General features: G+C 39.1%; 1 protein-coding gene across 2 annotated transcripts in view; it reads left to right on the plus strand.

The window, feature by feature from the left end:
* Window positions 1-25,394, plus strand: part of grik4 (glutamate receptor, ionotropic, kainate 4) — a 221,001-nt gene that overhangs the window by 94,673 nt on the left and 100,934 nt on the right. For both annotated transcript variants that reach the window (XM_053320945.1, XM_053320946.1), the window contains exons 3-4: window positions 10,145-10,309; window positions 13,276-13,373. In XM_053320945.1, coding sequence (XP_053176920.1) covers window positions 10,145-10,309; window positions 13,276-13,373 — 263 coding nt within the window. The remainder of the gene's footprint in view (window positions 1-10,144; window positions 10,310-13,275; window positions 13,374-25,394) is intronic.

Consider the following 25,394-nt stretch of genomic DNA (forward strand, 5'->3'; position numbering starts at 1 on the left):
ATAGTTTCCATTGTTAAATCTTCAAATTTGTGGCTATGACCCCATAAAGGAAGTCCATGGTCTTTCAAATACTTAATGACAGTAACTATCCTCTGAAGAGTCTGGGTCCAATAGTCACATTGAACGGTTTCTTTAGTTCAAAGCTCACTGTGCCACTGTCAGCTGCCTGGCTGATATAAGCAATCATAGCTTTCCTGTGGTGGTCAGAGCCTTTGTGTTCTAAAATTCGCTCTTGCATGCTTCCAGTTACAATAGCCTACTCTGCCAAGTGGTGACTTTTAATTACTGCCAAAAATTTCACAAGCAAAACAAGAGACGGTACCTTAAGACAGCGAGTAGCGAAGCAATTCTCTGCACACATACTCCCTCATTCTCCCGTTTTCATTTGAAATGAAATTTTAAGAAGCATCTCTTCGGTAGTGAAGTCAGAATATTAATTCTGGCAGGATTCAGGTCCCATTTTGACTCCGTAAGTGTGCACCTGTTGGTCTATTCTGTTGCCCCAGCAACCCAAGTCAGCACTATAGAGGCCCGATGTGTCTTCTACTGGCGCTTGTTTAAGTGTTTAAATATAAAGTGCCAGTCAAAAGTTTGGATACACTTTCTCATTGATGTGAATGGGAATGTGTGTCCAAACTTTTGACTGGTACTGTATAATATATAAGGTTTGAATATATAATGTAAATGTTAGGGTTGGGGAACATTGCTATAACTGAGGATAAACTGTTGCCATAACGGTAAAATTCCACATTTACAAAATCTTTCCCTATAGGATTGTAAACTGCAGTGCTGTGTTTGGTGTCTGATTAAACTCATGCCTCTATTACTCAAACCAGCCTTACTTCATCGTCTCACTGATACCACCGTTTATCTAATTTAATGAAGCCTAAATGTTATTTGTGCTGAATGACTTGAAAAATATGGACCACTGGCCTTCATTTTCAATTAACACAAAAGGATGTGTTACACATTTCTTCCGCTGTGCCAATCTCACAGTATGTCTGCAAAGACAACAGTATGACTATGAGGCAGCGGCCACCCCTTACTCATCTCCATGGTGTGAACCTTAGATTTCTTGGTGCAGGGGATAGACAGTGTGTGTGTTGCTGGAGACAAGCCCACACCAGTGTGTCCTGGGTACAATGAATCACACTCCTTGCTGTCTTCCCATGACAACCGTTGCTCATTCTCTATCACCATGCTGTCAAAAATAGCCCATTCTTTTTAAAGTTGAAATGTTTGCCAACAGCTACTGAGAATGGATGGCCATTAGTTGCCATGAAGACATCAGGATTTGGAGCGTGGCTCAACTGATTCAAGAGAAAGAGATTTAGGCAAGCTACTTTGCACTGATGAATTACTCACAGACTTCTCCAACACAGCAAGAGTGAAATTGAGCAAATTGCTGCAGTCTGACTGTCAGTCTGTCAGGGGGTAAAATAAAAGATGAAACTACACAGTATACACACAGGGGGATGAACGCATGACCCAGCATGTTCATGCCAAGCCAGCTGGTGACATGCTTGTTTTTATGGTTATCCACCATCATTCTTCTCATTTAGCATCTGCCACTCCCTAACCCACCAAGCCATGTCCATTCTCATCAATCTGAGTGCTCCTGTGACAGGTTCTCCACAGACTCTATTTTATGCTTTGTGGATGTCCTGTAATCATGCTGACATTGGTGGGGTCCCGTAGGTGGAACCCTTCTGTAAACAACTTCTGTGCTTTCAATTTATCTGATGTCATTGTGCTGCCACTTGCAACACTCTGTTGTTGCTAATGTATTAACGATAGCAAAGGAGGAAATCTTGCGTTGTGCATCCATCACAAGGGTAGTATTTCATGTCAACATCTGCAACATTTTGACCATCTGCATTCCTTGTTTGTCTATGCCAGATACAATGTTTGCCAACTTTTGATTCCTTTTAAATTGTATCTGTTAGTATACAAGCCTGTCACACATGGCAACCTTGCATCTTTTGGCTCATTAACTATTGCTGCTCTTCAAACTACTTATGCATTTGCAGCTGTTCTTATTGCAATCAAGAAAAATAAGAAATGTATAAAAAGAAAATAGTGTTTTGACTTATTTTGTTTTGTGATCTTGAGTTCAATTGGATTCTGAGTGTGTCAGTAAATGTTAAATGCTACAGCTGCCATTCTTGAGTGTTTCTGAATAAACATCAGCACATACTGCAGCTTCTCAAAGACTCCCTTGTACTGCATCAGCTATAGTTGTGTATCTGTGCTTCTATTGTTGTAAAGCTACGTGGCTCCGCAGTGGTGCCAGGTAATAAGCTGAGGTGGAGCAGAAATTAAATCCTGCGTTATATAAACAATTATTCCCAAGACACAACTTCATATAATGCACAGACACACTCAGACAGAAGCACACAGTCACCCACCTTCCCAAGAGCCCTGCCTTACAGACGTGCAGGGTAAGACCCTCTGTTCATTATTCTCTTGAGTGAGCTTCCAGTCATAACTCTCTGCTCATAAATATATACCGTATGTAAATAAAGTTGACGCACTCATACAAACAGATGCAAGTCAACACATGGTGCGCACACAAGAGAGTACATGATAGTATAACTCTTGCATATTACACATACAACCAGAGATTATTATCTTAGACAGCTGTCATCACCCTGTCTCTCTCATCCACATCTACAGTGCAGTGTATTCTGGGACTAAGACACTTATGATCTCTCGCTCTTTCTAAACCACCCCCCCCCCCCATCTCATTTTCAGTAACCTTGATTTTGAGGGATTTAAATAGGCAAATCACTAAACCTGTTGAAGTAAAATGTGCCACTTTGAACTCTATATTACTTTGCACTTCATTTTATAGCCAAGCGGATCAATTTCTTTGGGTGACATTGTTGCAGCAGTAAAAATCTATGTACTATAATGTTTTATCAACCATCATTAACATGTTGCTCATATTGGTATAATGGTGTGATTATGTGATAATTACTTGACCTACTCTGAGAGCGTACATCAGGAGCTTTATTCTCTGATGTCCTCCTTGTCTCAGCCAATATGGCGAAGGATGGTCCATGGAGAGATGCTGTCAGAAACCATCAACAAGATATGTATGATAACAGCTTATTAATTATCGTCTCTTTGTGTCAGTGTAAGGATTCACTCTTTGTAATCGGCCCTTGAAGGTTCTTTGTATAAGAAAGTTTTTCTCAGGTGAAAGCTTTAACATTCATAGGGCCGCTGAGACTCTGTTAAAGGTGTCCTTTTAATCACAAAAATGGCAATTTCAACACTTACTATTATAATATATAGAGTGCATCCCATTGATATCTACATTTATGGTTCTAACTCTTTCTCCACTGACTGCAGGTGACAGCAGGAGAAGTCTAAGCCTAAATATGCATTAACTGAAATGACTGTTAAAAGTTTAACAGGCCAGCAGAGTGGCTTTAGCATTCAGTCTCAGATTAATGAGACTTAACACATCGGTCCACTCACACACATTATGATAGGTGTGTGTGTGGGCTATAATTACATTATGTGACACAGGGAAATCAGTTTCTTGTCGCCAGGTCTTCCGTGAGTGAGGTTTTCTAATTATGTAAGATAGCACCTCCGCTTCCTTCGGTAGTGCACACCACAGGGCTTACGGATGAGATTGATTAAAGTGTGAAACAAGCAATTCCATTTGCCATGCAGTCACACAAGGAGACAGATTGGCTGTGGTATAGTTCGTAGTCATGCCGCTCCAAGTGAATAAAACAGCTATTAGACAAGCATGATGCACAGCATTTTCATCTGCTGACATATACAAGTGCATGGGTTTTTAGACACACGCAGGTACATGCACACACATTCACAAACTCACAAATAAACAGGGAACATCTTAAAACTGAAAAAGGCTGTGATGGCTGGCTAGTGTCCCTGCTAATTAATGTCAGAGCAAACCATCAATTAAACTAGAAATCTTGTGTATAGAATGTTGAAAATTACTTGAGTTTTTGATTCACCGCTGTTGTTTACATGGATGAAAGTTGAAAACAGCAGCATGTATCAAGCCTCTCTATTGATGTCTGTTAAATGAAAGAGACACGAAGTTTGTTTCTGGATGAATAGATTTCAAAGTTTGTGGTTGGTGTGTGTGCGTGTGTGTTCGTGCATGCATGCAGGATATTATAACCCTCTTTGATGACATTGTTGACCTTTCAATAAAAAATAAAGCAGAAAACATGAAGAACATTTCACTAACGCAACCTTGACATCGCTTACATGTCACAGCTGAAAGAAAATAACAAAAAAACACAACATTCATTTTGATTACTCTCCTCAGCCCCTTTGGCCTCTCACTGTGAAGAGACTGCAAAATGCACAAACCCATTAAACTAAAAGGCAGCAGAGTGGAGGTGCTTAGAGAGGCCATTCCTTTGCATTTTGTAATTGTGAGGTCTTCGACCTTCATATTTACTGTTCTGCCTGTCTCATATAAATTAAGGCCTTTATTTAAATAGCAGCCTTTGGTTGAGTGGTGTGGCTTTCCAAAGATACACAGTCAAAAGTTTGGGCACTTTTTCTCATTGAGGGGAGTGGGAAGGTGTTTATAGGATTTAGGTCTGGGTTTTCCAAAGATTCTGAGTCAAACTAGTGAACCAAATGTCTGGTGACACTGTGTTGTAGCCTATTAAAGCACAATAAGGGGGAGAGCTAATGTTATGAGTGAATGCCCCACAGGAGAGGCTGATTAGCAAATAGACTGCTTTGCTATTTTGTGTTTTTAAAAGGCATCCAAGTGCAAGGCCTCGGCCAAAGTGGCTTCTTATTTGATGCTGTCAGTAAGCCCTCTACAAACCTGCATTAGTACACAGCCGTGTTTATGTGTTTTGGCATGTATTCAGAAAAAACAAATCTGATCCCTCCTGAACACATGATAGTGTTAATTAATCAGCAAGCTACAACAAAACAAACAGACCTCTAATGAAGTTGCTAAAGTAGAGGTTGGTGCCAGAATAAGTGGAAAGGAACATTTGCAAAGAATAATCAAAGAATTCAGAGTTCAACAACCTTAAAAACAACACTTTAACCGTGTTTCAGGTGATCCATTTATAAATCAAAAAGTGTCTGCAGACACCATAACTTTCAAAACTGTCTAGGCTTTACAATGCCTACTTGTTACCATCTGTGCATAATTACACATCCAGCAAGGTGATTATTTTATTTTATTTTAATGATGAAAAACACCAACACCAAATGTGTATTGGGTATTTGGTTCCAGTTGTACTATATTTGCACATTTATTTCAAGGACCAAAGTCATATTTCCCAGTACTTGATGTAATTGGGCTCTGTGTCATTTCTAAAGTAATTACAGTACAAACCAGACCAGCTAAAGCTTACATTTTTATTTAGTCATTTATTTATTTTTTGGTGTATTTTAATGAGCAGTGATGATTTCCACTGCAATTTTTGTTTATTATAATTCTGAATACAACTGAGAATATCAGAGGAAGAAGACTAAACATCTGCAGCCATGCAAGCAGCTTGGAGATAGCTAACATCAGCATGCTAATAATGACAATGTTAACATGGTGATGTTACACAAGTATGATGTTTTTAATATTTGCCATATTAATATAGCATAAAACATAAAGTAACACAAAGGATGATGGAAATGACATTAGTTTTGCATGTATTAGGATATAACCTGAAGTATGGTGTGAAGTATGATATTTTGACTTGATGATGACGATAGAGAAGAAAAAATGAGGGTATCATTAAATCATTCTCTGGGTGCCATAAATGTCTGTACAAAATTTCATGGCAATCCATCTGGTAATTGTTGAGATATTTCAGTCTGGGCCAATGTGGTGCACTGACTGAACAACCAACAGACACGTGTAGAGGCATACTGCTAGCATGCCTAAACAGGCAAAAAGAAATTGAAAAGTGGAACTCTGCAATTTTCACCACAAAAAAGAGAAGGTCTTAAATAAAACCTGTTTACTGTCTAAGACATGGCCAAAATCCTCAATGCACACTTTAAGAAGACTTATTATACCCCAGAAAGCCTTAAACAAGTCTGAATGAAAGCGGTAATACTTTCACTATTTCCATCATCTGAATTGGACCATAAAACAGCAGAAGCTTTACTCCCTCAGTTTCTTGACCTACCGGGCAAACAAGCAATACTTTATGTCAATAGTTAAACAATTCATCATAGTTGGTTCTATGTTTTGCATCAATGCGTTCACTCCTCACGCTGAATTGATTCTGGATTCTCATTTACCTGAGGCAGGAGGAGCACTCATTCAAAGTAATGATAACTACTGAGAGCACATATAGAAACTCTTGATTTCCAATTCAAATGAAAGCCAAGTTAAATCACTTTATAGTGTCCATATTCTTTAAAAGCATTTATATGATCAAAGGCCAAGTCCCTCTGAACCCCTCCCTTCCTCTGCCTATCAGGTAATGGCTTCCCCCCCCCAATCAAAGCCCAGGAGTTGGAGAGTACATTGCCATTAATTACCTCGTACAGTAGGTGAAGAGCTGAGTTCATTTGATCTGCATTTAGCACTTGGTCTGATGGAAAGAGAGATCCAGCCATTGAGTTAATAGAGAAGCCAGCAGATCCTTCAAAAGGATAATGACTTTTCTACCCTTGACTGCCACTTTCCAGAAACACTTCAAGCTTCTGTATTCTGAAATCAGTACAGCCATTGTTCTTTAGGCATTGCAAGCAAGTGTTTAGACCTTTCTCTTGTGTGCTACAGTACAATGCTGCATGGTTACACATCTTCACAGAGCATGACCCCCTGATGCAGATTGAGGTCCGATTCCAAATTCAAATATAGCACATGATCTTCAGGTCTCTCCCATAACACACACGTCACAGCCCTTCATGTCTATGGTTTGTATCTGTATAGGGAATAAGTAGAGGAATGGATGGGAAACAGGAAGTGAAGTTTAAACTTTTAGTGTTGCTGCTTTTCTGTAAACAACATGTTCAGGATGGACACATTACCGACTGTAACCGCAGGACTCAAAGTGACAGAAACTTTAATAGCAGTGTGTGTGCACATGTGTGTGTATAGTATTAGTGTTTACGTGCATCTGAAAGAAGAGTTGCGTCATCTGAGTTTGTGTGTGAGACAAAGGTTAATTGCACTGCATCATGCACTAAAGGCTCTCAATCTCCTCTAGACAGAACTATTAGAGCAAATGACAAAGTTTATATGGTTTGAGCTTAATGATTTGATGCCGGGGGGCTTAAATGCTTAAAGGGTGTTAGGTTTCAAATCAGCCAGGGGTTAACATGTTTACAAAAGGATCACGCCTGTGAAAGGTACTAAAAGACCTCATGAGATCGCTTTCCTGTGCTCTGTGCCTTTATCTCAAAGGAATCCTCATTTGATTCCTACTTCCACAGTCCACAGCCTGATACACCTCAGAGTACCTCCAGGCGACTCATTGATTAGTTTCGATGGATCAAGGGCATGTTTTCCCAGTGTAAAACAGTCTTGGTTGTTTGCCAGCTGTCATATATTTACCACTACCAAATGTCAAACCCTGTGAGACCAAGACGTGTCAGAAATTGAGCATACACCTATTTGTGTGGATATATTTGCAGCCTGTATTCTGATGTTTGTAAATTGTTGTAATGCAATGCAGACTCGGTGCCGAAGATGATATCGTACATCTATTTCTAAGACAAGGAATTTAATGAAATGAATAAACATCAACAGAAATGAAGAGTAAGACAGAAAGTTACAATATAAAAAAAGCAGATGAGTAGTTTCACAGTCAAACTACTCATTTTAAATTTGCTGCTGTCTCAACATAATTCTCCTTCAAAGGGTTTTTTTTTTTTTTTTTTTTTTTTTTTTATAGGATTTGAAATGTTGATCCTCAGACAGAGAAAGTGATCAATATTGATGAGGGCTGAATTTAAGGTTTAAATAAATCTAAACTTGTACAGCCTTACGTTTCCCAGTACTACACACTTTTAGAGGGTTTGAAATCTCTGTGAGAACCTTGCTCAAAGATGATAATACTGAATGATGAAGTCATTTATGATATAATATGTTTTTGGTCAGAGAAGATAACTAAGACATTTTCCCCACACAATAAATTAATTAACTGCTTCAAGTGTTTGGCTGTAATGGAAACTTACCTTTAACATGCCCATCGAACTGGAATCTCAACGCTTAAAATTAAATTGATGCGTGCCTTTGATTTGATTCAACTATCCAAATAATATACGAGCGATCATATCAAGCTGTTTGCGGCATTGTGTGATCGAGAGCAAGTCTATTAAGTACACCAAGAAATGTCCTTTGTCCACAGCTTTTCAATCAGACAGAGATGAGTGCAACCTCAGATGACTTTTACTGCCATTCCCTGCTTCTTAGCAAAGCATTTTAATTGGTTGTAGATATTGACTTGCTGTAACTTTCGGCCCTGTGATGGTATCAGATGAGCAGATATGTCTCATCATCACATGCCGGAGTTACTGGTTGTTTATTCAACTGTGTGATGAGCAGAGAAAAGGTCAGTTCAAATACATTTCATCTCTGTATGCAGCTCTACATGTCTAATTCTGATTATCTTTGAAGTTACAACGCCTCAGCCTGCAGTTTTTTTCTCTTTTGTGGATACCAAACAACACATTTACCTTTTTAGCTGACTTGTGCTTAATTGTGTTTTCATGTGCTTTATTAGTTTTATGCTTTTTCCCCAAAAAGGTTACTTTTATCTCCTGCCTCTGCTGGAAATGTAATTTATTTAACTTGAGAACAGTTGTGCTAATCCAATATAATTATAATAATTACAAAGCCTTGAGACATATGCTGATCATTTGATTGTTTCCCCTTTTAAGCTTTCTGATGTCGTTAATAGTAAACATGATTGAGTGGCTGATGTAACATGTTTAAGCTATTACTTCTCAGTAATGGCCAGAATCTCAAGCAGTGAAAGATTATTGACTTCTTGGCTGAGATGATATCGATGCAGGTTTGAGTTGCTGGGTTCAGACATCAGACTTTCATGATATGAATTAATTTGTGGTTAGTTTGATACTGAAAAATATTAAATAGGCAATTTATTCAATACACATACAAGTAGATACATGCCTTTCAATTTCTTTCTTGTTTAATGACACTGTTAACAGATGGTGTTTGCTGTGTCTGCTTCATCTGCCATGATAACAGTTTGACATGCCTGCCATTTAAGGTCACAGAATGCATTTATAATCTTTGCCAAAATGAAATATCCTTAAAAATATTCTGAATATCTAACATTTTAGTGCACAATCCTTAAAAAGCAGATTTGTCTCCAGATACATGTTGCACAGTTAAACCTGCTGTCTTGAATATTATTGAGAGGATGTGTACACATGTATCACGGATAGAAATAATAATAAGGTATTATCATGACAAATGAAATGATTACAATTATTTATGATAAACGATCTCTACAGTGTCATTGTGGTGAATTAAATTATGTTTTTCTGCATATGAAATGAACAGCCAATGCCTTTATAATTGGTTTACCTAAGCCATATACAAGACAGGCATCAGTTATTCAGATTGTTATACTCGGATGTAATAAATTTGTTATTGCATACAGGATGCACATGAATAATTTCTGAGTATATATATGTTGCCTCATCATTTGTTAATGCTCCTGTGGCAAACTGATGAAATTTTGTTGACTTTCACAGTCTAGCATCTCTGACATGCTGCTGCCACAATGCAACTTTTATAATACAGACCAGATATGTTCTTCAAACAGCAAGTAGATACCTCACTCTAAAAACTGCTCAGTACTGTGGCATTGTAGGCACTCTGGATTAATGGAGAGCAATAAGCACAAAATGTCAAAAGTATTTTTCGCTTATAAATTCATACTGTACAACTCATCTTTCAGTGCAGTGAACATTTACTGTAAATCTGAATAAAGACACAAATAAAGGTTTTAAATTCAATCTGTACCGGCCTGATTTGAAGCCTCTATATTTACAGGATTTAAGACTGAATGATTACTGGCCATATGTTCATTCATTCAATAACAAAAACGTTACCTGTGTGGATAATGATTTCTCTCCTATCTCTATTTTTTTTACCCACACACCCGATTCCGCCTTTCCCTTCCCATCGCTTCAGCTGCCATCCTTGATGATCCGATGGAGTGCAGCAGAGGAGAGCGTCTGGCCATCACGCTGGCCAAAGACAGCATCAACAGGAACACTAATCGCTCCACCACTGGCAAGCTGGAGGTGGATATCTTTGAACTGCTGAGAGACAGCGAATACGAAATGGGGGAAACAAGTAAGTAAAGCGACAACGAAATGCAAATGAATTGTTGAAAGCATACATTGTACTGTATGTGTTTGCTCATGTAGTAGTGTCTGTTGGTATGTGTGAGGTTAGGGAAAAGGAAGGGGGAGAGTATTAAATGTGAGGCACTGCTGGGTCCTGTCAGCAATTGCATCATTGTAAAATCAGCAAGCCTTTCATTTCAATTCAGGTCTACTGTCTTCTTTTTTACTCTGTCCCTCACACCCCCCCCCCCTCTCCCTCCAAGTACACAGAGATAAATCTGTCTGGTTTAACAATGTTTTGGTCAAACAAAACAAAAAAAATATTGAAAATTGATGACAGGCCTGTGTGGTGCCGGAACACAAAATGAGCTGTCATATTCTGATAGCTGCAGCGGTCAAAAGGTGTCTGTTTTCTGGGTTGTATTTTGTTCTCTTATATATTGGCAACTTTCATTCTGTGGCAGAGAGAAAGAGGAACAGGCAAGGAATGTAATATAATAATGTGTTCCTTTATGTCAAAATAGACATGAACTTACAGTACAGTATAGAGAAAGGCTTATGTAGCTCTCAAATGGGCCATTATAAGATTTCTAGTAATTTGTCACACAGATTTGACAAATGCACCACTAAGTTTTACTCCATTAACACTAACTGAAGCACCTATTTATGATCAATTGTATCAATACTCGAAAAAACAGTGTATCAGTTTAGATTTTTTTTTTTAAATGAAAACTATCTGAAATCAATACATACAACAAATATAATCGTCTATGACAAGAAAATGTGGAGATTGATTTTTCAAAACAACACACTTTCACAAACTCTTCAGAGCTTCAGTGGCGCCGTTTAATCCATGGGAACGCCGCTTCACTCAACCACAACAAGGACTGTATTACTTTCACTGCCAGGTTTACTACAAACCCTTCCTAAATGTGGTCCCTCCTGTGGGTTTGTGTGTGTGTGTGTGCATGTGGCTGCCTGTTTCTCTATCTGTGTGTGTATGTGTGTATGTGGACATTGTGCAAATGTTTTGTGTGTGAGTGTGTGTGTGTAATTAGAGGCAGGAATTGGATTAGGGACGGATCAGTGGCCACAGTTAGATGAAAATATCACAGAGGGAGCGCTACCTGCCCAGTAAAGTCCCACCCTCCCACTACCAAAGCATCCCCACTTGCCTCTGTAGTATATAACACCTAAATGGATGCTTCCTTGGGCTGTTAGCTGCCTATAAAGGAAACACCACATGACAAGATTCTAGTTCAAAAACAGCCATTCTTACCAGCAACAACACATAACACATACTGTATACAGTATTAATAATAATAGGTGAGATTTATATAGTGCCTTTCACAAACCCAAGTACAATGTGTGTGTGTGTGTGTGTGTGTGTGTGTGTGGGGCTATCATTTGGTGTATCTGTTTCTACATCTTTACTTTGCTTCTGTCCATCAGTCTTGTATCTGGTAAACCTGGCCTAAGCCCACTAATCATTCAATGTTCCAATAGCTTGTATTGATCAGTAAAAATCAATGTGAAGCGGGGAAAATGGACTTCAACTGACTAAGTGACCTTCTGACCAAATTTTGACCGCAGTTAGAAGCACAGTCCTGTATTGACACATCATGGCACTGACAGACACCTTTCACACTGACGTCAGTGTCCAGGGTGCTCAGGGGAGTTTTGACACTGACTTTCATGCATGTTCTCTCACTTTCTCTCTCTTTCTCGCACAGAGACACACACACAGAGACACACACAGAGAGACACACACACACACACACACACAGTTAGCTGTGCAGAAAGGGAGCAAATGAAAGTGTCTCAACATATTGGCCGGCAGTCAAATCATTCAGCTTTATAATTTGCTGAAGCTGTGCTGTCAGGTGCAAATGTGTGTATGTGTGCATGTACTGTAAATGTGTGCATACGTGTGTATGTGGGTGTTTATGTAAGGTGTCAGTGTGTGTCATGTCTTACAGGCCTCATGGGTGACTTAAGGGATTACTTATTAATCATTCGATTCACTGCCTCTGGATACACCGCATGGCCCCAAAAATGGTTCCCCTTTGCTTCTTTCACAGCTGGTTAATGCTCTGCATTTGCCCCAATAACCAACACCAAATTACCATCACGCACACACGTCGTACACAAGCTCACACATGAACAGCACATACTGTCTGCACTTGTGTCTCACTGCCTCACATCATTGACTGTAGAGGTTTAATTAGAAGCCAGGGATTATAAACTCACAAGAAATTACGTTCTGTTTTCTGGTACGGGAGATTAAAGCAGATGTGTACATGAGAGAGGAGTAAAAACTCACATACACTGAAGTGTTAGCGTCTAAAGATATGTTTTCATCCCCAAATGTAGCCTTTAAATAAGTCCTTGTTAATGTAGAATGTGGAAAACAAGATGTGACGTGTGTGCCACTTATGGGGACATTATGTGCAAATTCATGTTCAAATACCAGATTTAGTGTTTTAAGCCTCCAGATATCACTGCCTTCTGTCTCTCTACCTTTTTGCCAGTCTGTCTCTGTCACTTCCCATGGCAATATCTTTCTTCTCTATATCTGAAAGTTTTAAATATGAGCTTTCCCCACAAGCTTACACTCTCATGGGCAGGCTAGATTTTTCAGTATGTGCATCACTTACATATTAAACATGGACAGATGCATTTGGCCGTGCACACATTCCACCAACACGTGTAGGTTTAGCTTCCCTTGAGACAGTGGAAGCGCTGGTTCAGCCTGCTATCTGTGTCGATGTTGAGATACTCAGCATACACATCCATTAACATCTGGATGAAGAGGGGATTTTTTTAAATGCCTAGTTTTAGATTATTCAAGAAAGCTGGTACTTTCCTTTTGTGGGTAGTTGTATCTGACTGACTTTCTCTCTTGCTGTCTCCATCCATTCTCAACCCCTCAATCCTTATTTTGCCTTCCACCCTCTCTCTGTTTTCTCCCAGTGTGCCAGATCATGTCTAAAGGCGTAGTGGCAGTCCTCGGTCCCTCTGCCAGTCCCGCATCCAACTCCATCATCAGCAATATCTGTGGAGAGAAGGAGGTGAGTTTATGTACTCAGTTGGCCCGTAGCAGTGAGCCCATGTCAGACAGCCTGCTCGCAGTAACACAAAAATACAGAATTTGGAACAATGATGCTCATTAGCGTCTGTGTGGTTTTCGTAGGAGATTGAGGGGGAATGAAATCCAACTTGTTACTGAAAATGATGAAATACTTCAACAGTGTCATAACTCTCCATTCCAGTCCTACTCAAATCAAAGCACCGCTGGCCATTTTATTTCCTCCATTCCCCTCATTATCTGGGTGCAGTTTGGCCTGCTAAGTCTTACTGGCCTTTTTTAAGCATATTTTTATAGACACAAATACAAACAAACAAAGTGTGTTTTGTTATCTTGCCCAGAATTACATGGTTTGACAACAACCAGCTCCTGCTGTCACTACATCTGGTGTTTGAAATCTGGATATTTACCTCATTGATAATTGGACAGATGATGGCATTACACTGATATTACTTTGACAAAAAAGTCAACAGCCATATTTATGTGACTTCTACCTAGACAGGAAACAAAAACATGTTTTTCACAATTTAAACTCGACTGAGTGGATTTGGCTTCAGTGCCTGATTGATCCCAGTTGGATGCTAATTGGCTTGTCTGAACTCTGACATGGTATGTTACGCTGTCTGATGTCAAGAGACAGAGTGTCTTGAATTCTACAAAACCATAACGAAATCAAAATCAATTATAAATAAGAAAAGATATGTGTATGCACAGATTTTAGCTATGGTGGATGTACTGACGTGTTTATAGAATTGACTAAATTCAGCGAATAAATACTGAATGAGATCATCTATATTATCTACAGCACATGAACTAATGGTTTTTAAAAAAACTGCTTGTCAGCTTTCTTTCAGTTTATCAATCATCCATCCTTTTCCAGTGTGTTCTAGTTTGCTCCCCAACATAATTGGATTTGGTCCACAGACAAGCTGCCTTTATAACTGCATGATTTGATCAACAAAACTATTAAAAAACATCCCATTACCATCCCAGTCTCTATAATGTCCTCTGGTACGGCCCAGCCTGTCTTTTTAATGAGACATAAGTCGGGTATACTGGTAGACAGACTACGACTCCCTGCTGTTAAAATTCTCTAGTGGTACTGACTGGTGGGGCTGACTGCTTTGAAACACTGACTGTGATAATACCATTGTATGAATATTAAAGACCCCATCAAGGAAAAATGACATTTGTGAGTTGTTAAGTGATAAACACAGTGCAGTCATAAAATACTCTAAGGAGTTTTATCTGGCCCTGTCATTCACAGTTTCTTCACTCAAATTGGTTTAAAACTGTGTTCACTTTGGCACCTGGGTTTTTTGCTGTTTTTTGATGAAAACTAAAATTTTGTTGAATTTCAATCATTTGATTTTTGTCAGCTTTAGTCAAAAAAACATTTTTGTCTAGTTTTTGTGATGTTTTCTAAGCATTTCAAGGCTACATCTTGTTGTTGTCATCTTTGCTGTGTATTTTGTTACCATAGATACAGGAGTTGTATTGTGAGGTCGGTGGAAAAGTCACTGTTACTGTTTACACATGTTGTCCATGTTACTCTGCCCTGTAGTCTGTTGTATTGCTGTAGAGCAGAGTGACATGGACATTCAGATCTTGGATTCACTCTCATGCTCTCTAAAATCTGTTCTGGGTTTATATGAGAAGCTAAAATGTTGTATAACCTTTGGCAAATTTGTCCTTGGTGAACATCGAGAGGAAGATTTAGATGGTTGACTGTTGAAAATATTCCCGGAAGTTACTCATTAATTCTGATAACAACATGAAAGATAATTAACTAAAAGTAATGTTATCGTTTCATCCACAACCCTTGATAACGTTACATTAGCCTACCTTGTTCTAATACTGGAATGCTAGCTTGCATGTTAGCTAGCTAGCTTGTAGTTTCCCAGCTGTTTTGTTTCCACGTCTTGTCTAATTTTCATTGTATTGCAAGTCTGTCTCTTCCAGTAACTGGTAACATCAGATGATCACCAATACTGACAGAGACATAACATTACTGATATCAAAATGTTTCTTACATACGGTAGTGCAAAAAGTGAAGCAGCTAAACCAACATCTAATATATTGGAGCTGCGGAGGAAAGTGTTTGACCGATCAGGAGCTACAATGTGTGATACTGCAGATATAGGTAGGTCGCTGAATAAGACTTTAAAAAAAAAGATTAAAATAGCAGACTAATAGGTTCAATTGTACAGAAGCAGAAAAGGACCATGCATGCAATTATTTTTTTAATGCTGTTATCTAGAGATCATGAGTTAATTTATCTCGTTATCTCAAGAAAACAAAAGGCCAATTTCTCAAGATAATGAGATAATCTGTCAGAGGTGGAGCTCATTCTCATTTGTTCTTGCCTGTCTTCTCTCCCTCACATTGATAGCTCAACTATTTAGATGAAGCACAAGAAGTTGTCAGGTGGCTCTTAAGGACATGGGATCAAATCTACCATATTTTGGTTCTTATTTCCTCTCTCCACATCACTCTCCTTTCTCTCATTAAGTCTAAAACTGAAAATGATTGAAAGGTATTGTTTGGTACTTTTCCTAAATAAAACTTCCCATCATATTAAAACCAGGAGTTAATCAACCTACCATTTGGCTGTGACACAGATGTCATTAATAAAGGTGCTGTTAATAATAATTGACACTTCTTGATCTGATATTTTCAACTTGGCATAGCTGACCTGAGCTCTGATAAACAGTATTAATAATAAGAGGTTATCTTGAAATAATAAAGCTCTTTCACATCTCATCAACAGAATAATTAACTTGTGATCTTGAGATAATGGCATTAAAAAAAGATAATTGCAAGCATGGCCATTCTTGGCTTCCATACAATTATCCATTCATCCATCTTTCACATTATTATCTAGTTTTTAGTCAGTGAGGAAAAATGTAGTGCATTAAATCATAGTTCTCGCTTTCAAAGGTGACTTTTTATTCAGTCTTGGTCTTAATTTCTTTATTTGTCGTCATCGTTTTCTTTGACGGAATTAACATGGAACACCCTTTCAATCTTCCCACGTCACGTGTCATGTGGGTAGGACAATAATTTAGATGACCAGAATACTTTGAAAGCTCAAGCTTATTTCCATGTTTGTCATAGAAAGTGGGATTTTAAAATCTGCTATTGTGTTTGTCCTTCCCCACTTGATTAACACTTGATTAATCGATACTTTCCATTAGTACTGTTACCAGTGTTCTCACATATAACTTGACAGCTTCATAGAAACATTTGCACTAAGCTTTATATGTGAGTGTTCATCTTCATCTTTTCTGTAAGTGAAATACAATATTCATATATCACTCATGGCAAATCTCTTCTCTCAGCTGCTTTGGAAGGAATTTTCAGTTTTTATCAAGGTTGGATATTGTTCAGTGTTCACAGTTTTGTTTTATGCTGCACTGCATTGTTCAGCAATGTGATTCTGTTTCTGCTCTTATTCTTTTAATTTAATCCAAATCTTTATTACTGATGTCGCAGTATTATTTTTACTTTAGAAATAATATTATGACTGTAGTGTTAACTACATTGTTGAATGCCATCAGATCATTTTGTTATAATTCATTTTTATCAGAACTACATAAAGTGTTGGTTAAAAGGTTTAGCCTTGGATTGATGCTGAAAATGAAAGCAATATTATGTTCTAAAGACCTTGCCAATTATGCATTAAGTGTTCCAACTTAAGAAAGCATGATAGGGAGACAGTTTTATCACTTTCTGATATAACTGTTAAAAAAAGAAAATCTATTATAAATTGTGCTTTGCAGAAAACCCTTGCTGCACTGATCTCTATGAGTTCAACTCTAGGTCTGCTGCACTTGTTTGACATATTGCTGCTCTATCACACATTGTGAAATGATGTACTCCATGACAGAGCTGAAGCTGGGTAGGTGGCACTGAGCAGGGCATTTTAGCCTATCTGTAGTTACCCTTTAAAGGTTCTGTGAAATGGCTTTGAGATGGTAGAGTGGTTGGAAATGTTCTTTCTCTGGCATGATTTAGGAGGAAATGCGTAGTTTGATGTACAGTGACATATTTTCCATCTTAACATCAAGAACAGCTTGACTTTAGGGTTCAAAAGATAGCCACAGAGGATCACTTGAGGAGAAAAGACTGTACTGTACAGGATGTTTGAGCCATTGGAAGTGGAGAGAACTTCCATCATCATCATGTTGGCAACCTTGATATAATCTGACAACCATATCCAGTCCTAACCCAACCCAACATATGTTAATGCTCTTAATGTTATTGTTTTTTTACTTTCAGCGACTAAATAATCAGAGAGTTGGTGGTATTATAATTATTTGTACATTCCCCTGCAGGCTGAGTCAGTTTACAGAAAGAGATAATTGAATTTGATATTAAAGAATACTAAACAATAGACAAGAGAGGGGAACACCAGTTTGCTTTGGAAATTTGACCGCTTACATAACTTTGTGTTATATAGGGTTAATGTTATATTGTTAATGGAGCAATCAAGCCAGTCAGTGGTCATGAGGACTCTGCTGGTGGTTTCATTCTAGCCATCTAAAGTCTATTTTATGCCAGAAAGTCTTCAGCAGTCTTCCAGTTCCTGATGATAAAAAAAGAACAATTCAGTGGTCCTCACCGGATCCTATCAAGAGCCAAGAGAGCGCAGATTTATATTCCAACCAAACACTGCACCAGCTGATTTCACTGATTAGGTCCCCCATCTCTGACTTGAGGTGTGCAAATCAGCAAAGTCAGCTGCTGTAGCCTGTGTGTGTGTGTGGGTGTGTGTGCGTGTTCTCTGTCTGGCGGAGAAGGTCACATTGCTCTTGTCATGATTACTCTTGGGATGCCTGGCTAATGGCCTTGGTCAGCATGGCCTCACATTAGTGGTAGGGTGTAACGAACAATATAGCACAATCATGACACATACTGACAATAACACTGATATTAAAAAAGAAGAGATCATGAAATCTGTGATATCTGTGTAACTAAGGCAGAAAATGTGCAATATAAAAGCAGAGTAATTTTTCACAGTGGGAAATTTTACTGCAAGAGAATGCCCGCCCTGATGATTGAGAGGGCTGAGCTAAAGCCGAGGTCATATTACACCATGACTGTAAAGTGATCCTGATGAGATGAGCAGCACAAACACCATGATTCAGAACCTAGCATTAAGTTAGGCTCATATCCAAAAGCACAGGAGAGAAACCAAAAAATCCTTTAGGAAATAATGTAAACCTTTATTCAGTGTTTGGCAGCTAAATAGTCTGCAGCTCATTTTTGAGAAACTGCTCAGCAGGAGATCAGTAGATTATGCCGGTGCTCTTGTCTGACGTTACATCTCGACTCAGGCAACCCACCGCCTGCCCCCAAAAAGCCTCCAAAGCCAGAGGGGGTTGTCTAACATGATTAGAAGCTTTATGAGCAAAGGAAATATGCATTTTTGCACCAAAGCCTTTACATGAAACATGAGCCGATGTATTTTGCTTGGTATTTCATTAAAGCGAGTATTTGTTAGACAATTAAAACTGCAAATAACTACTAAACTTTGCAAATGTTCAATGAGTGGTACAGATTTAGTTGTCAATGCAGATGAAAATATATTGTAATGTATTATTGTATTTCCATGGTACTTATCATACCCTAAACTAATACTGTATCTAATTTAATAACAGTTGACTTTTGCTTTCTGTGTGTGCATTCATCTGTGATACTACAGTATATCTGTCTATAAAAGGTGACAGCAGGTCACCCTGAACAGTACGAGCTGGAGAGAAGGATTTGTGTGTGTGCGTGTCTGTACCTGCCATTGTGCACTCATGACTCAGACCACCTAATCCCTCACTGTGAGAGCAAGGCCACAGATGCTGGCGCTCCGGTGGCTGGCTGCCTGGGACACTGGCAACAATATTGTGTCTGACAGACCCCACTAGGTGATCAGCACATCATCTACAGTCCCTATCAATCACTCCCTGGGTCCTACCACTGCTGCAGAGGCTACTTCCACTGGGGCGACAGAGGAGTGGGAATGAGCCCATCTGGGTTTCACACTAATAGTGACTAATAGAGAAACAGCCACTGCGCAGAACGGGTTGACAGTGTGCATCATGTAGGCAGTTTGTTTCCATCCTATGCGGCATAGCAGGCAAACCTTGGGGTCAGGATTTTGAGGAAGGGCAGATTAATATCGACTAATGAGAAACATTAACTGGGGCTTTGGATGAGAGGCTCCTGCTGCTTTACAGGTGCTTATCTTCTGACTGCTGCAGCCAGTCAGAATAGCTGCACTATGCAGAGAGTGGTTTCTTTCTTGTTGCTTTGTTTCCCATACATCCCAAGCATATGAAATCTTATTCATATGACTAAATCGGGGCCGTAGATATGAAGGAAGTTTTTTTGTCAATTCCATTCAGATTTGCAAGAGGCTCCATTTACAATCCCCACCTTGGACTGTTTTTTTGTCATACAAAGCTTTGGACTAAGGTAATTTTGCCATTAGCCACAGGAAGCATCCAAACTAAATTGAGTAAATGTCAGAGATTAAATTTTCATGTCTGCCAAATATTCTATCTGAATTAATTTTTTTTTTTATCCCAGTGCTCTTAGCCTCCCTCAGCTCAGTTTAAATACTCATACTCCCTGTTTTATCCCCTAACTTCTTCTCCTCTGCTATAAAGGATGAAATGTGCAATATCCGTGCGTCTGCTGAAGTGGGGAAACATATTCCTCTGTGATTCAAACATGTGTCAGAAGTGGTCATGAATATTAATGTCAAGTCTGATGTCCAGGGGTTGCTTAGGGCTTACACAGCCATCTGGTTGCAGAAGTATAGAGAGATTACACTGCTGCATTTTGGTGGAGTGGTGCTCAGGTTGGATTTAGAGGTGAACCTTAGGTCCGCTGGGCAAACAAAGAGCGTGCAGGATTGAGGTTGGGGGTCACTCGTATAGCTCAAGCCCTAGAGATAAGCAATAATGAGAGATTTGTGCTTTCATACACATATGGGCACGTACACACAGAAACTCACAAACAGCATTCTGAGTCATTTTAGTAAATAACTACCTAGAAAATGCTTTAAATCATCTAAGAATTGCTTGCAACGTGACTGTCATTTATCTGCAGGTGTTCAAGTGCTAGGTGATTTTTCCTTTGAAGGTTTCTCTCTTTCCCTCGTGCTTCAGATGCCTTTTTTCCTTCCCTTTTTTGCCTCTTTCTTTCCTGTCTTTTGCTGCATCCTGAGCGGTGCTGGTGTTGAGGTAGTGATGAACTCATTCAATTCCAGTAAAAATGAATCTGTTCCTTTCCTTTCTGAATCTGAGTTTGATTCCAAGATGGTTTTGAGTCAAATGTTTTTCTCGTGATTGCTTTATTAGCAGGCAAATTAACTGTAGGATTTTTTCCACATGGCCAGACAGAAGTAATCATTGAACAGGACCATCAGACAAAGCTGAGGCACAGTTGATTGCTCATAAATGGACGTTGAGCAGATTTCAATACTGTTTCTCATGCTTTAAGAGAGAAAGATTTTGCAGGTTCATTGCTTCATTAGAGTCATTATTGTGGAGCATTCACAAGAAACCAATTATTTGCCATGAATCTAAGTGCCTGTTCATTCATTTTGTCTATTCACATGTCCAGATACTCATCCTGCTATGTGTTCACACAGTTTGCGTTCAGTGTGTGCAGAGCTGTCCAAACTGATTTAAATGGACGAGTGTTCCAGCAGCTCACCACTACACAAGGTGTGGAATTGCTTTTTGTGACTTGATAAGCCAGCTAGCCAACTCAACAAATCCTCTCTGGCCAGAGACCATTTACTCAGTAGCTATGTTCACTTTAGACCGTCTCCCTGCCAGACACTGCACCACAGTTGGTCATACTGTAGCTAAGCCAGCACACCACATCCCTTGTTCTTGTGCAGCCAACTCCTGCTCAGCTTGGTCTCACACATGTGAACCAATATCATGCTGCTCTGTAATACTCAGTCAAAGGAGAGAACACAAAAGGTAGGAGGTTTATTGTTATGAGCATCCATACTTCTTATTGTGAATACCATTTGCATTACATAAAACGTCCCTGTCTGGTTAGATTAAGTGAACCAATTTGTCCCAGTGTCAAGCTAGCAGGAATAAAATAATGCTGAGGCATTAATGTGTACAGTAGTTGTCATGGTAATATAAACTGCTCAGTAAAACAAAACACTGCATCTATGTATAATCTGAGGGATATAATTAAACAATAAATGACATGATGTTATTTTGATTGGTTATAAATTTCACGCATTGTTGCACATCATTGCATAATATGTTTTTTTTTTTGCATTTTTCTTTTAATCATAGCAATGGTGGTGTTTAAAGTTTCATCAGCTTTAGAGGTGTTTTATTTAGCTGGAGGCTCTGAAATCTTCAACAATTAGCACTAAAATAAGCACAGTTATCCTTTAACACTGCCTGGTGCTGTGTGCATTAAAAAAAACAGCTGGATGAGCAGGATGACATGGCTTCTGTCTCAACCTGTATAGTACTTAAAGGTGACATATGATACTGCTTTTCAGCAAGTTAATATAGGCCTCTGAGATCCTGAAAACATGCCTTGGAAGTTTTTTGCTGAAAATACCATTGACATTACGCATTCTAGCAGGCCTCTATCTGTTCTGGATCAGCTATTGCTCCCCACGCCCCACTCTGAATGTGATTTTGGCTTTCCGGCCATGATACAATACAAGATTATATGACCACAACAGGAGAGACTGAGAGCTATTGACAGTATTCATACTGAAACCGCAACGGAGCTGCAGTAGCGTCACTAATACTAGTATTACAGTTACACTAAGTGTATCTGCGGGCCAGAATAGACGTATTAGCCTCGGCTTGACTTTACACACACTGCCCAGCGGGCCACTACAGCTTTATAGTTTGAGTAAGTTAGCTGCTGGGTGATAATCCCAGTTACACAACATTGCCAAGAAAAGGAATTCCTGCAGTTTGACCATTTCTTTTTTAAACATGTATGCATGTCTATCAAGTACATTTACATTACACTACAGCAGCAACACACATACGTGTAATAACAAAGCTAGCTAAGTTTCACAAAAAGCAACATTAAAAACGTTACCAATGTCTAACATACTACAGTCATCATTTAGTTGGCTTCAAATGAAGGTTAATTTTCACATAGTTTGTCTTGACTGGCACTATACAATATTTTATCTGACATTGCTTGCCATATTAGCAGACATCCCAACTCTCCCGGAAGTTATGGGAGTCTCCCGCATTTTGATAGCGGCTCCTTGACGCCTGCAAATGAGATACAATCTCCTGGAATCTGGATCGAGCAAGCAATAGTGCGCTGTAGAGAGTGACTGCGTGTGTGTGTGTGTTCGTTTGTGTGACTATCAATACAGTGCGTGTAATAGCAAAGCGTCCTGATAGCTCTGTGTTGCTGCTTATTAGACCAATCAATCACCCCACCTCCCTGCCCCTGGACTGACACCACCTCCCTGAAATGACTTTTTGCAGGTTGGGATGTCTGTATTAGCTTTACATCATGCTAACGCCAAGTTCAACAGGCTAACCTGCTAAATAAACAATAAAACAGAATAGAACATAACAAAACTTGCACTTTCCAAATTTAAGGTCCAGTCTTGGGCAGCCAATATTGATTTATCATAAACACATACAACATTTCCATCAAACATATAGTGAATCCAACAGGTCATCATTTCACTGATAGGATAACATAGAGGCTGTTGTGTTTGATTTGATTCAGTTCAAAATCTGATTCAGTAAGTTTTCAGAAGACAGGGACCGTCATCCTGCTGAAGGCCTGGAGATTGGAGATGGGCTTGAGGGGGACTTCTTTGTTTAACACATCCTCAGATCCACATATCTTAGTCCAGGATCAAAATAAAACCTTATTAAATCCAAGCCATATGCAGTGAGTAGGGAAAAGACAGGATGACAGAATGGCATTAGGGTAAATTATGTTAAACTGAGAGTAAAAGTTAGGTATTTTTTTCTCCATGGCCCCTACTGGCCTCTGTACTTACCAGCTTTTCTACAGCTTTAAATTGGAAGCCTTAAGGGCCGTCCACACTGAGAACAATAACTATAACTGCAACTATGGAGACAGTGATGTGAGCGTCCACACTGAGAACGATAATGTCCTGTAATCACCGGTGTCCAGTATGCGCTGCACTCAAATTATTGATGAGATGTTATTGCCATAGTATGTTGTACAGAGACATAAAAAGAAAAGCAGAAGAGTTCAGAGGTGGGTGCTGATTCAGTGTGTTAATCAGAAGTATTTCAGACTCTAGTTGCTGTGATGTTTCAGTATTTACAAACCAAACTGACTCGCAGCAGATGTTGAAGTGCGGTGTGTAAAAGCAGTAACACAGTTGTGAGCACAGATCCGCTTTCAAAGATTTGCTAACTTCGTTTTTTATTACATTATAATAGAGAATAAAGCTTCTTTGTAATAATAAAGACCTATCCAAAGAAATCACCTCGGTCATCCTGCTTCAATTTACAGGGCGTCAGTCTGTGGCGAGAGAGGAGCAAAGCTGCATTAAAATAAATAAATTAGGTATTTGATTGACAGTCAGTGTTTTTATCGTTCTTCAAATTGCTCTGAAAGTGATTCCTACCATATCGTTCTCCTCTATTGTTATAGTTGTGGTGTGGACTCCACCATCCACTAAAACTATACATTTACAGTTATAGTTATCGTCCTCAATGTGGATGGTCCATTAATCAGCTGATTTTATTTTTTCAGTTTGCTAAGTATGAAACTTAGATGTCACGTGATAACTGGTGGTAGTGTACAGATGAATGGAAGCATTTCTTTGTCTTGTAAAGAAATGATAAACCTGTCAGTGGTAATTGTGAGATGAGTGTGCTGCCTGAATGTTCTTATTCTCCATGCTGCTCCAAATGCTGCTCAGCCCATTTTTATTTCATAAACCAACTGAGGACAGTTTTGCTGCAGATTCAGTGTGTGACCTTCATTCTCCTGTCAATATTGCAAGAACCCCTATCCTTTCCTCTGCTTTTCTTTACACTGTTATACTCTCATTCAATGCTCCATTTCTCATCTACTATCTGTCTTTACTTTTACCATCTGTACAGTAGTTTTAACCAATTTTGATCTTGCTCCCTTTGTCCCCTCTCTAATGTCCGCTATTACTGCCCTCACACAAGCTTCTGCTCTTCTCGCTCTCTTGTACTTATTCTCACCTCTTCTTTTCCTTTTTCTCCTGTCTCCATTTTTTCTCTTTCTTTTCTCATTTCACCTTCACCACCTGTCTGTTTCCGGCCATTTCCTTCTCCTCCTAACTCCATACAAGACACCACCTATAAATGACTACCAGGTCAAGATCCCCCCCATTCTTAAGAAAACTAATAGAAAAAAGGGGGAAATAGTATTCAGAAGCACTCTCTATCTGTCTCTCTCTCTCTCTCTCTCTGCCTCTCCCTAATCACCCTCCATCAGTCTCATGCTGAATCTCTATGTCTGAGTGCAGAGTGGTATTAGTTCTGCTGTGTCGGTCTTGTTCTGCTCGAGGGGTCAGCTTATGGTTCAGCTCTCCAATGTAATTGGGCTTTAAAACCACTATATGTAAAATCAAACATTCTCGAGCCAAAGACAATATTGTTTTGGCAGCAAGTGATATATTATTGGCCCCAATCAGTAATCAGATCTGATTAAGCAAAGCTGATCTGCATTTTTTTTTCTCTGTGCATTATGACCAGCTGAAGGAGGAGCAACATTATTGTGATGTGTGTTGTATAAATTGGAAAACCTAAGCTGTAGCTTTCTTATTCATTGTGGTGTAGAAGCAGTAAGGTGCCTGTTGAATCTCAATAGGATTTCTGCATTTCTTAGGCACTAACTGCTTAGTATTCTCTCAGATCCCTCACTCGGTAAAGACAAAAATGCAGCAAAATGTGATGCAAATTAGCATTTCATTACTATATATGCTATACAGAATCACATGTTAGCCCACAGCTGAATG

This window comes from Scomber japonicus, chromosome 6 (assembly GCF_027409825.1).
Source record: "Scomber japonicus isolate fScoJap1 chromosome 6, fScoJap1.pri, whole genome shotgun sequence".
Taxonomy (NCBI): Eukaryota; Metazoa; Chordata; class Actinopteri; order Scombriformes; family Scombridae; genus Scomber; species Scomber japonicus.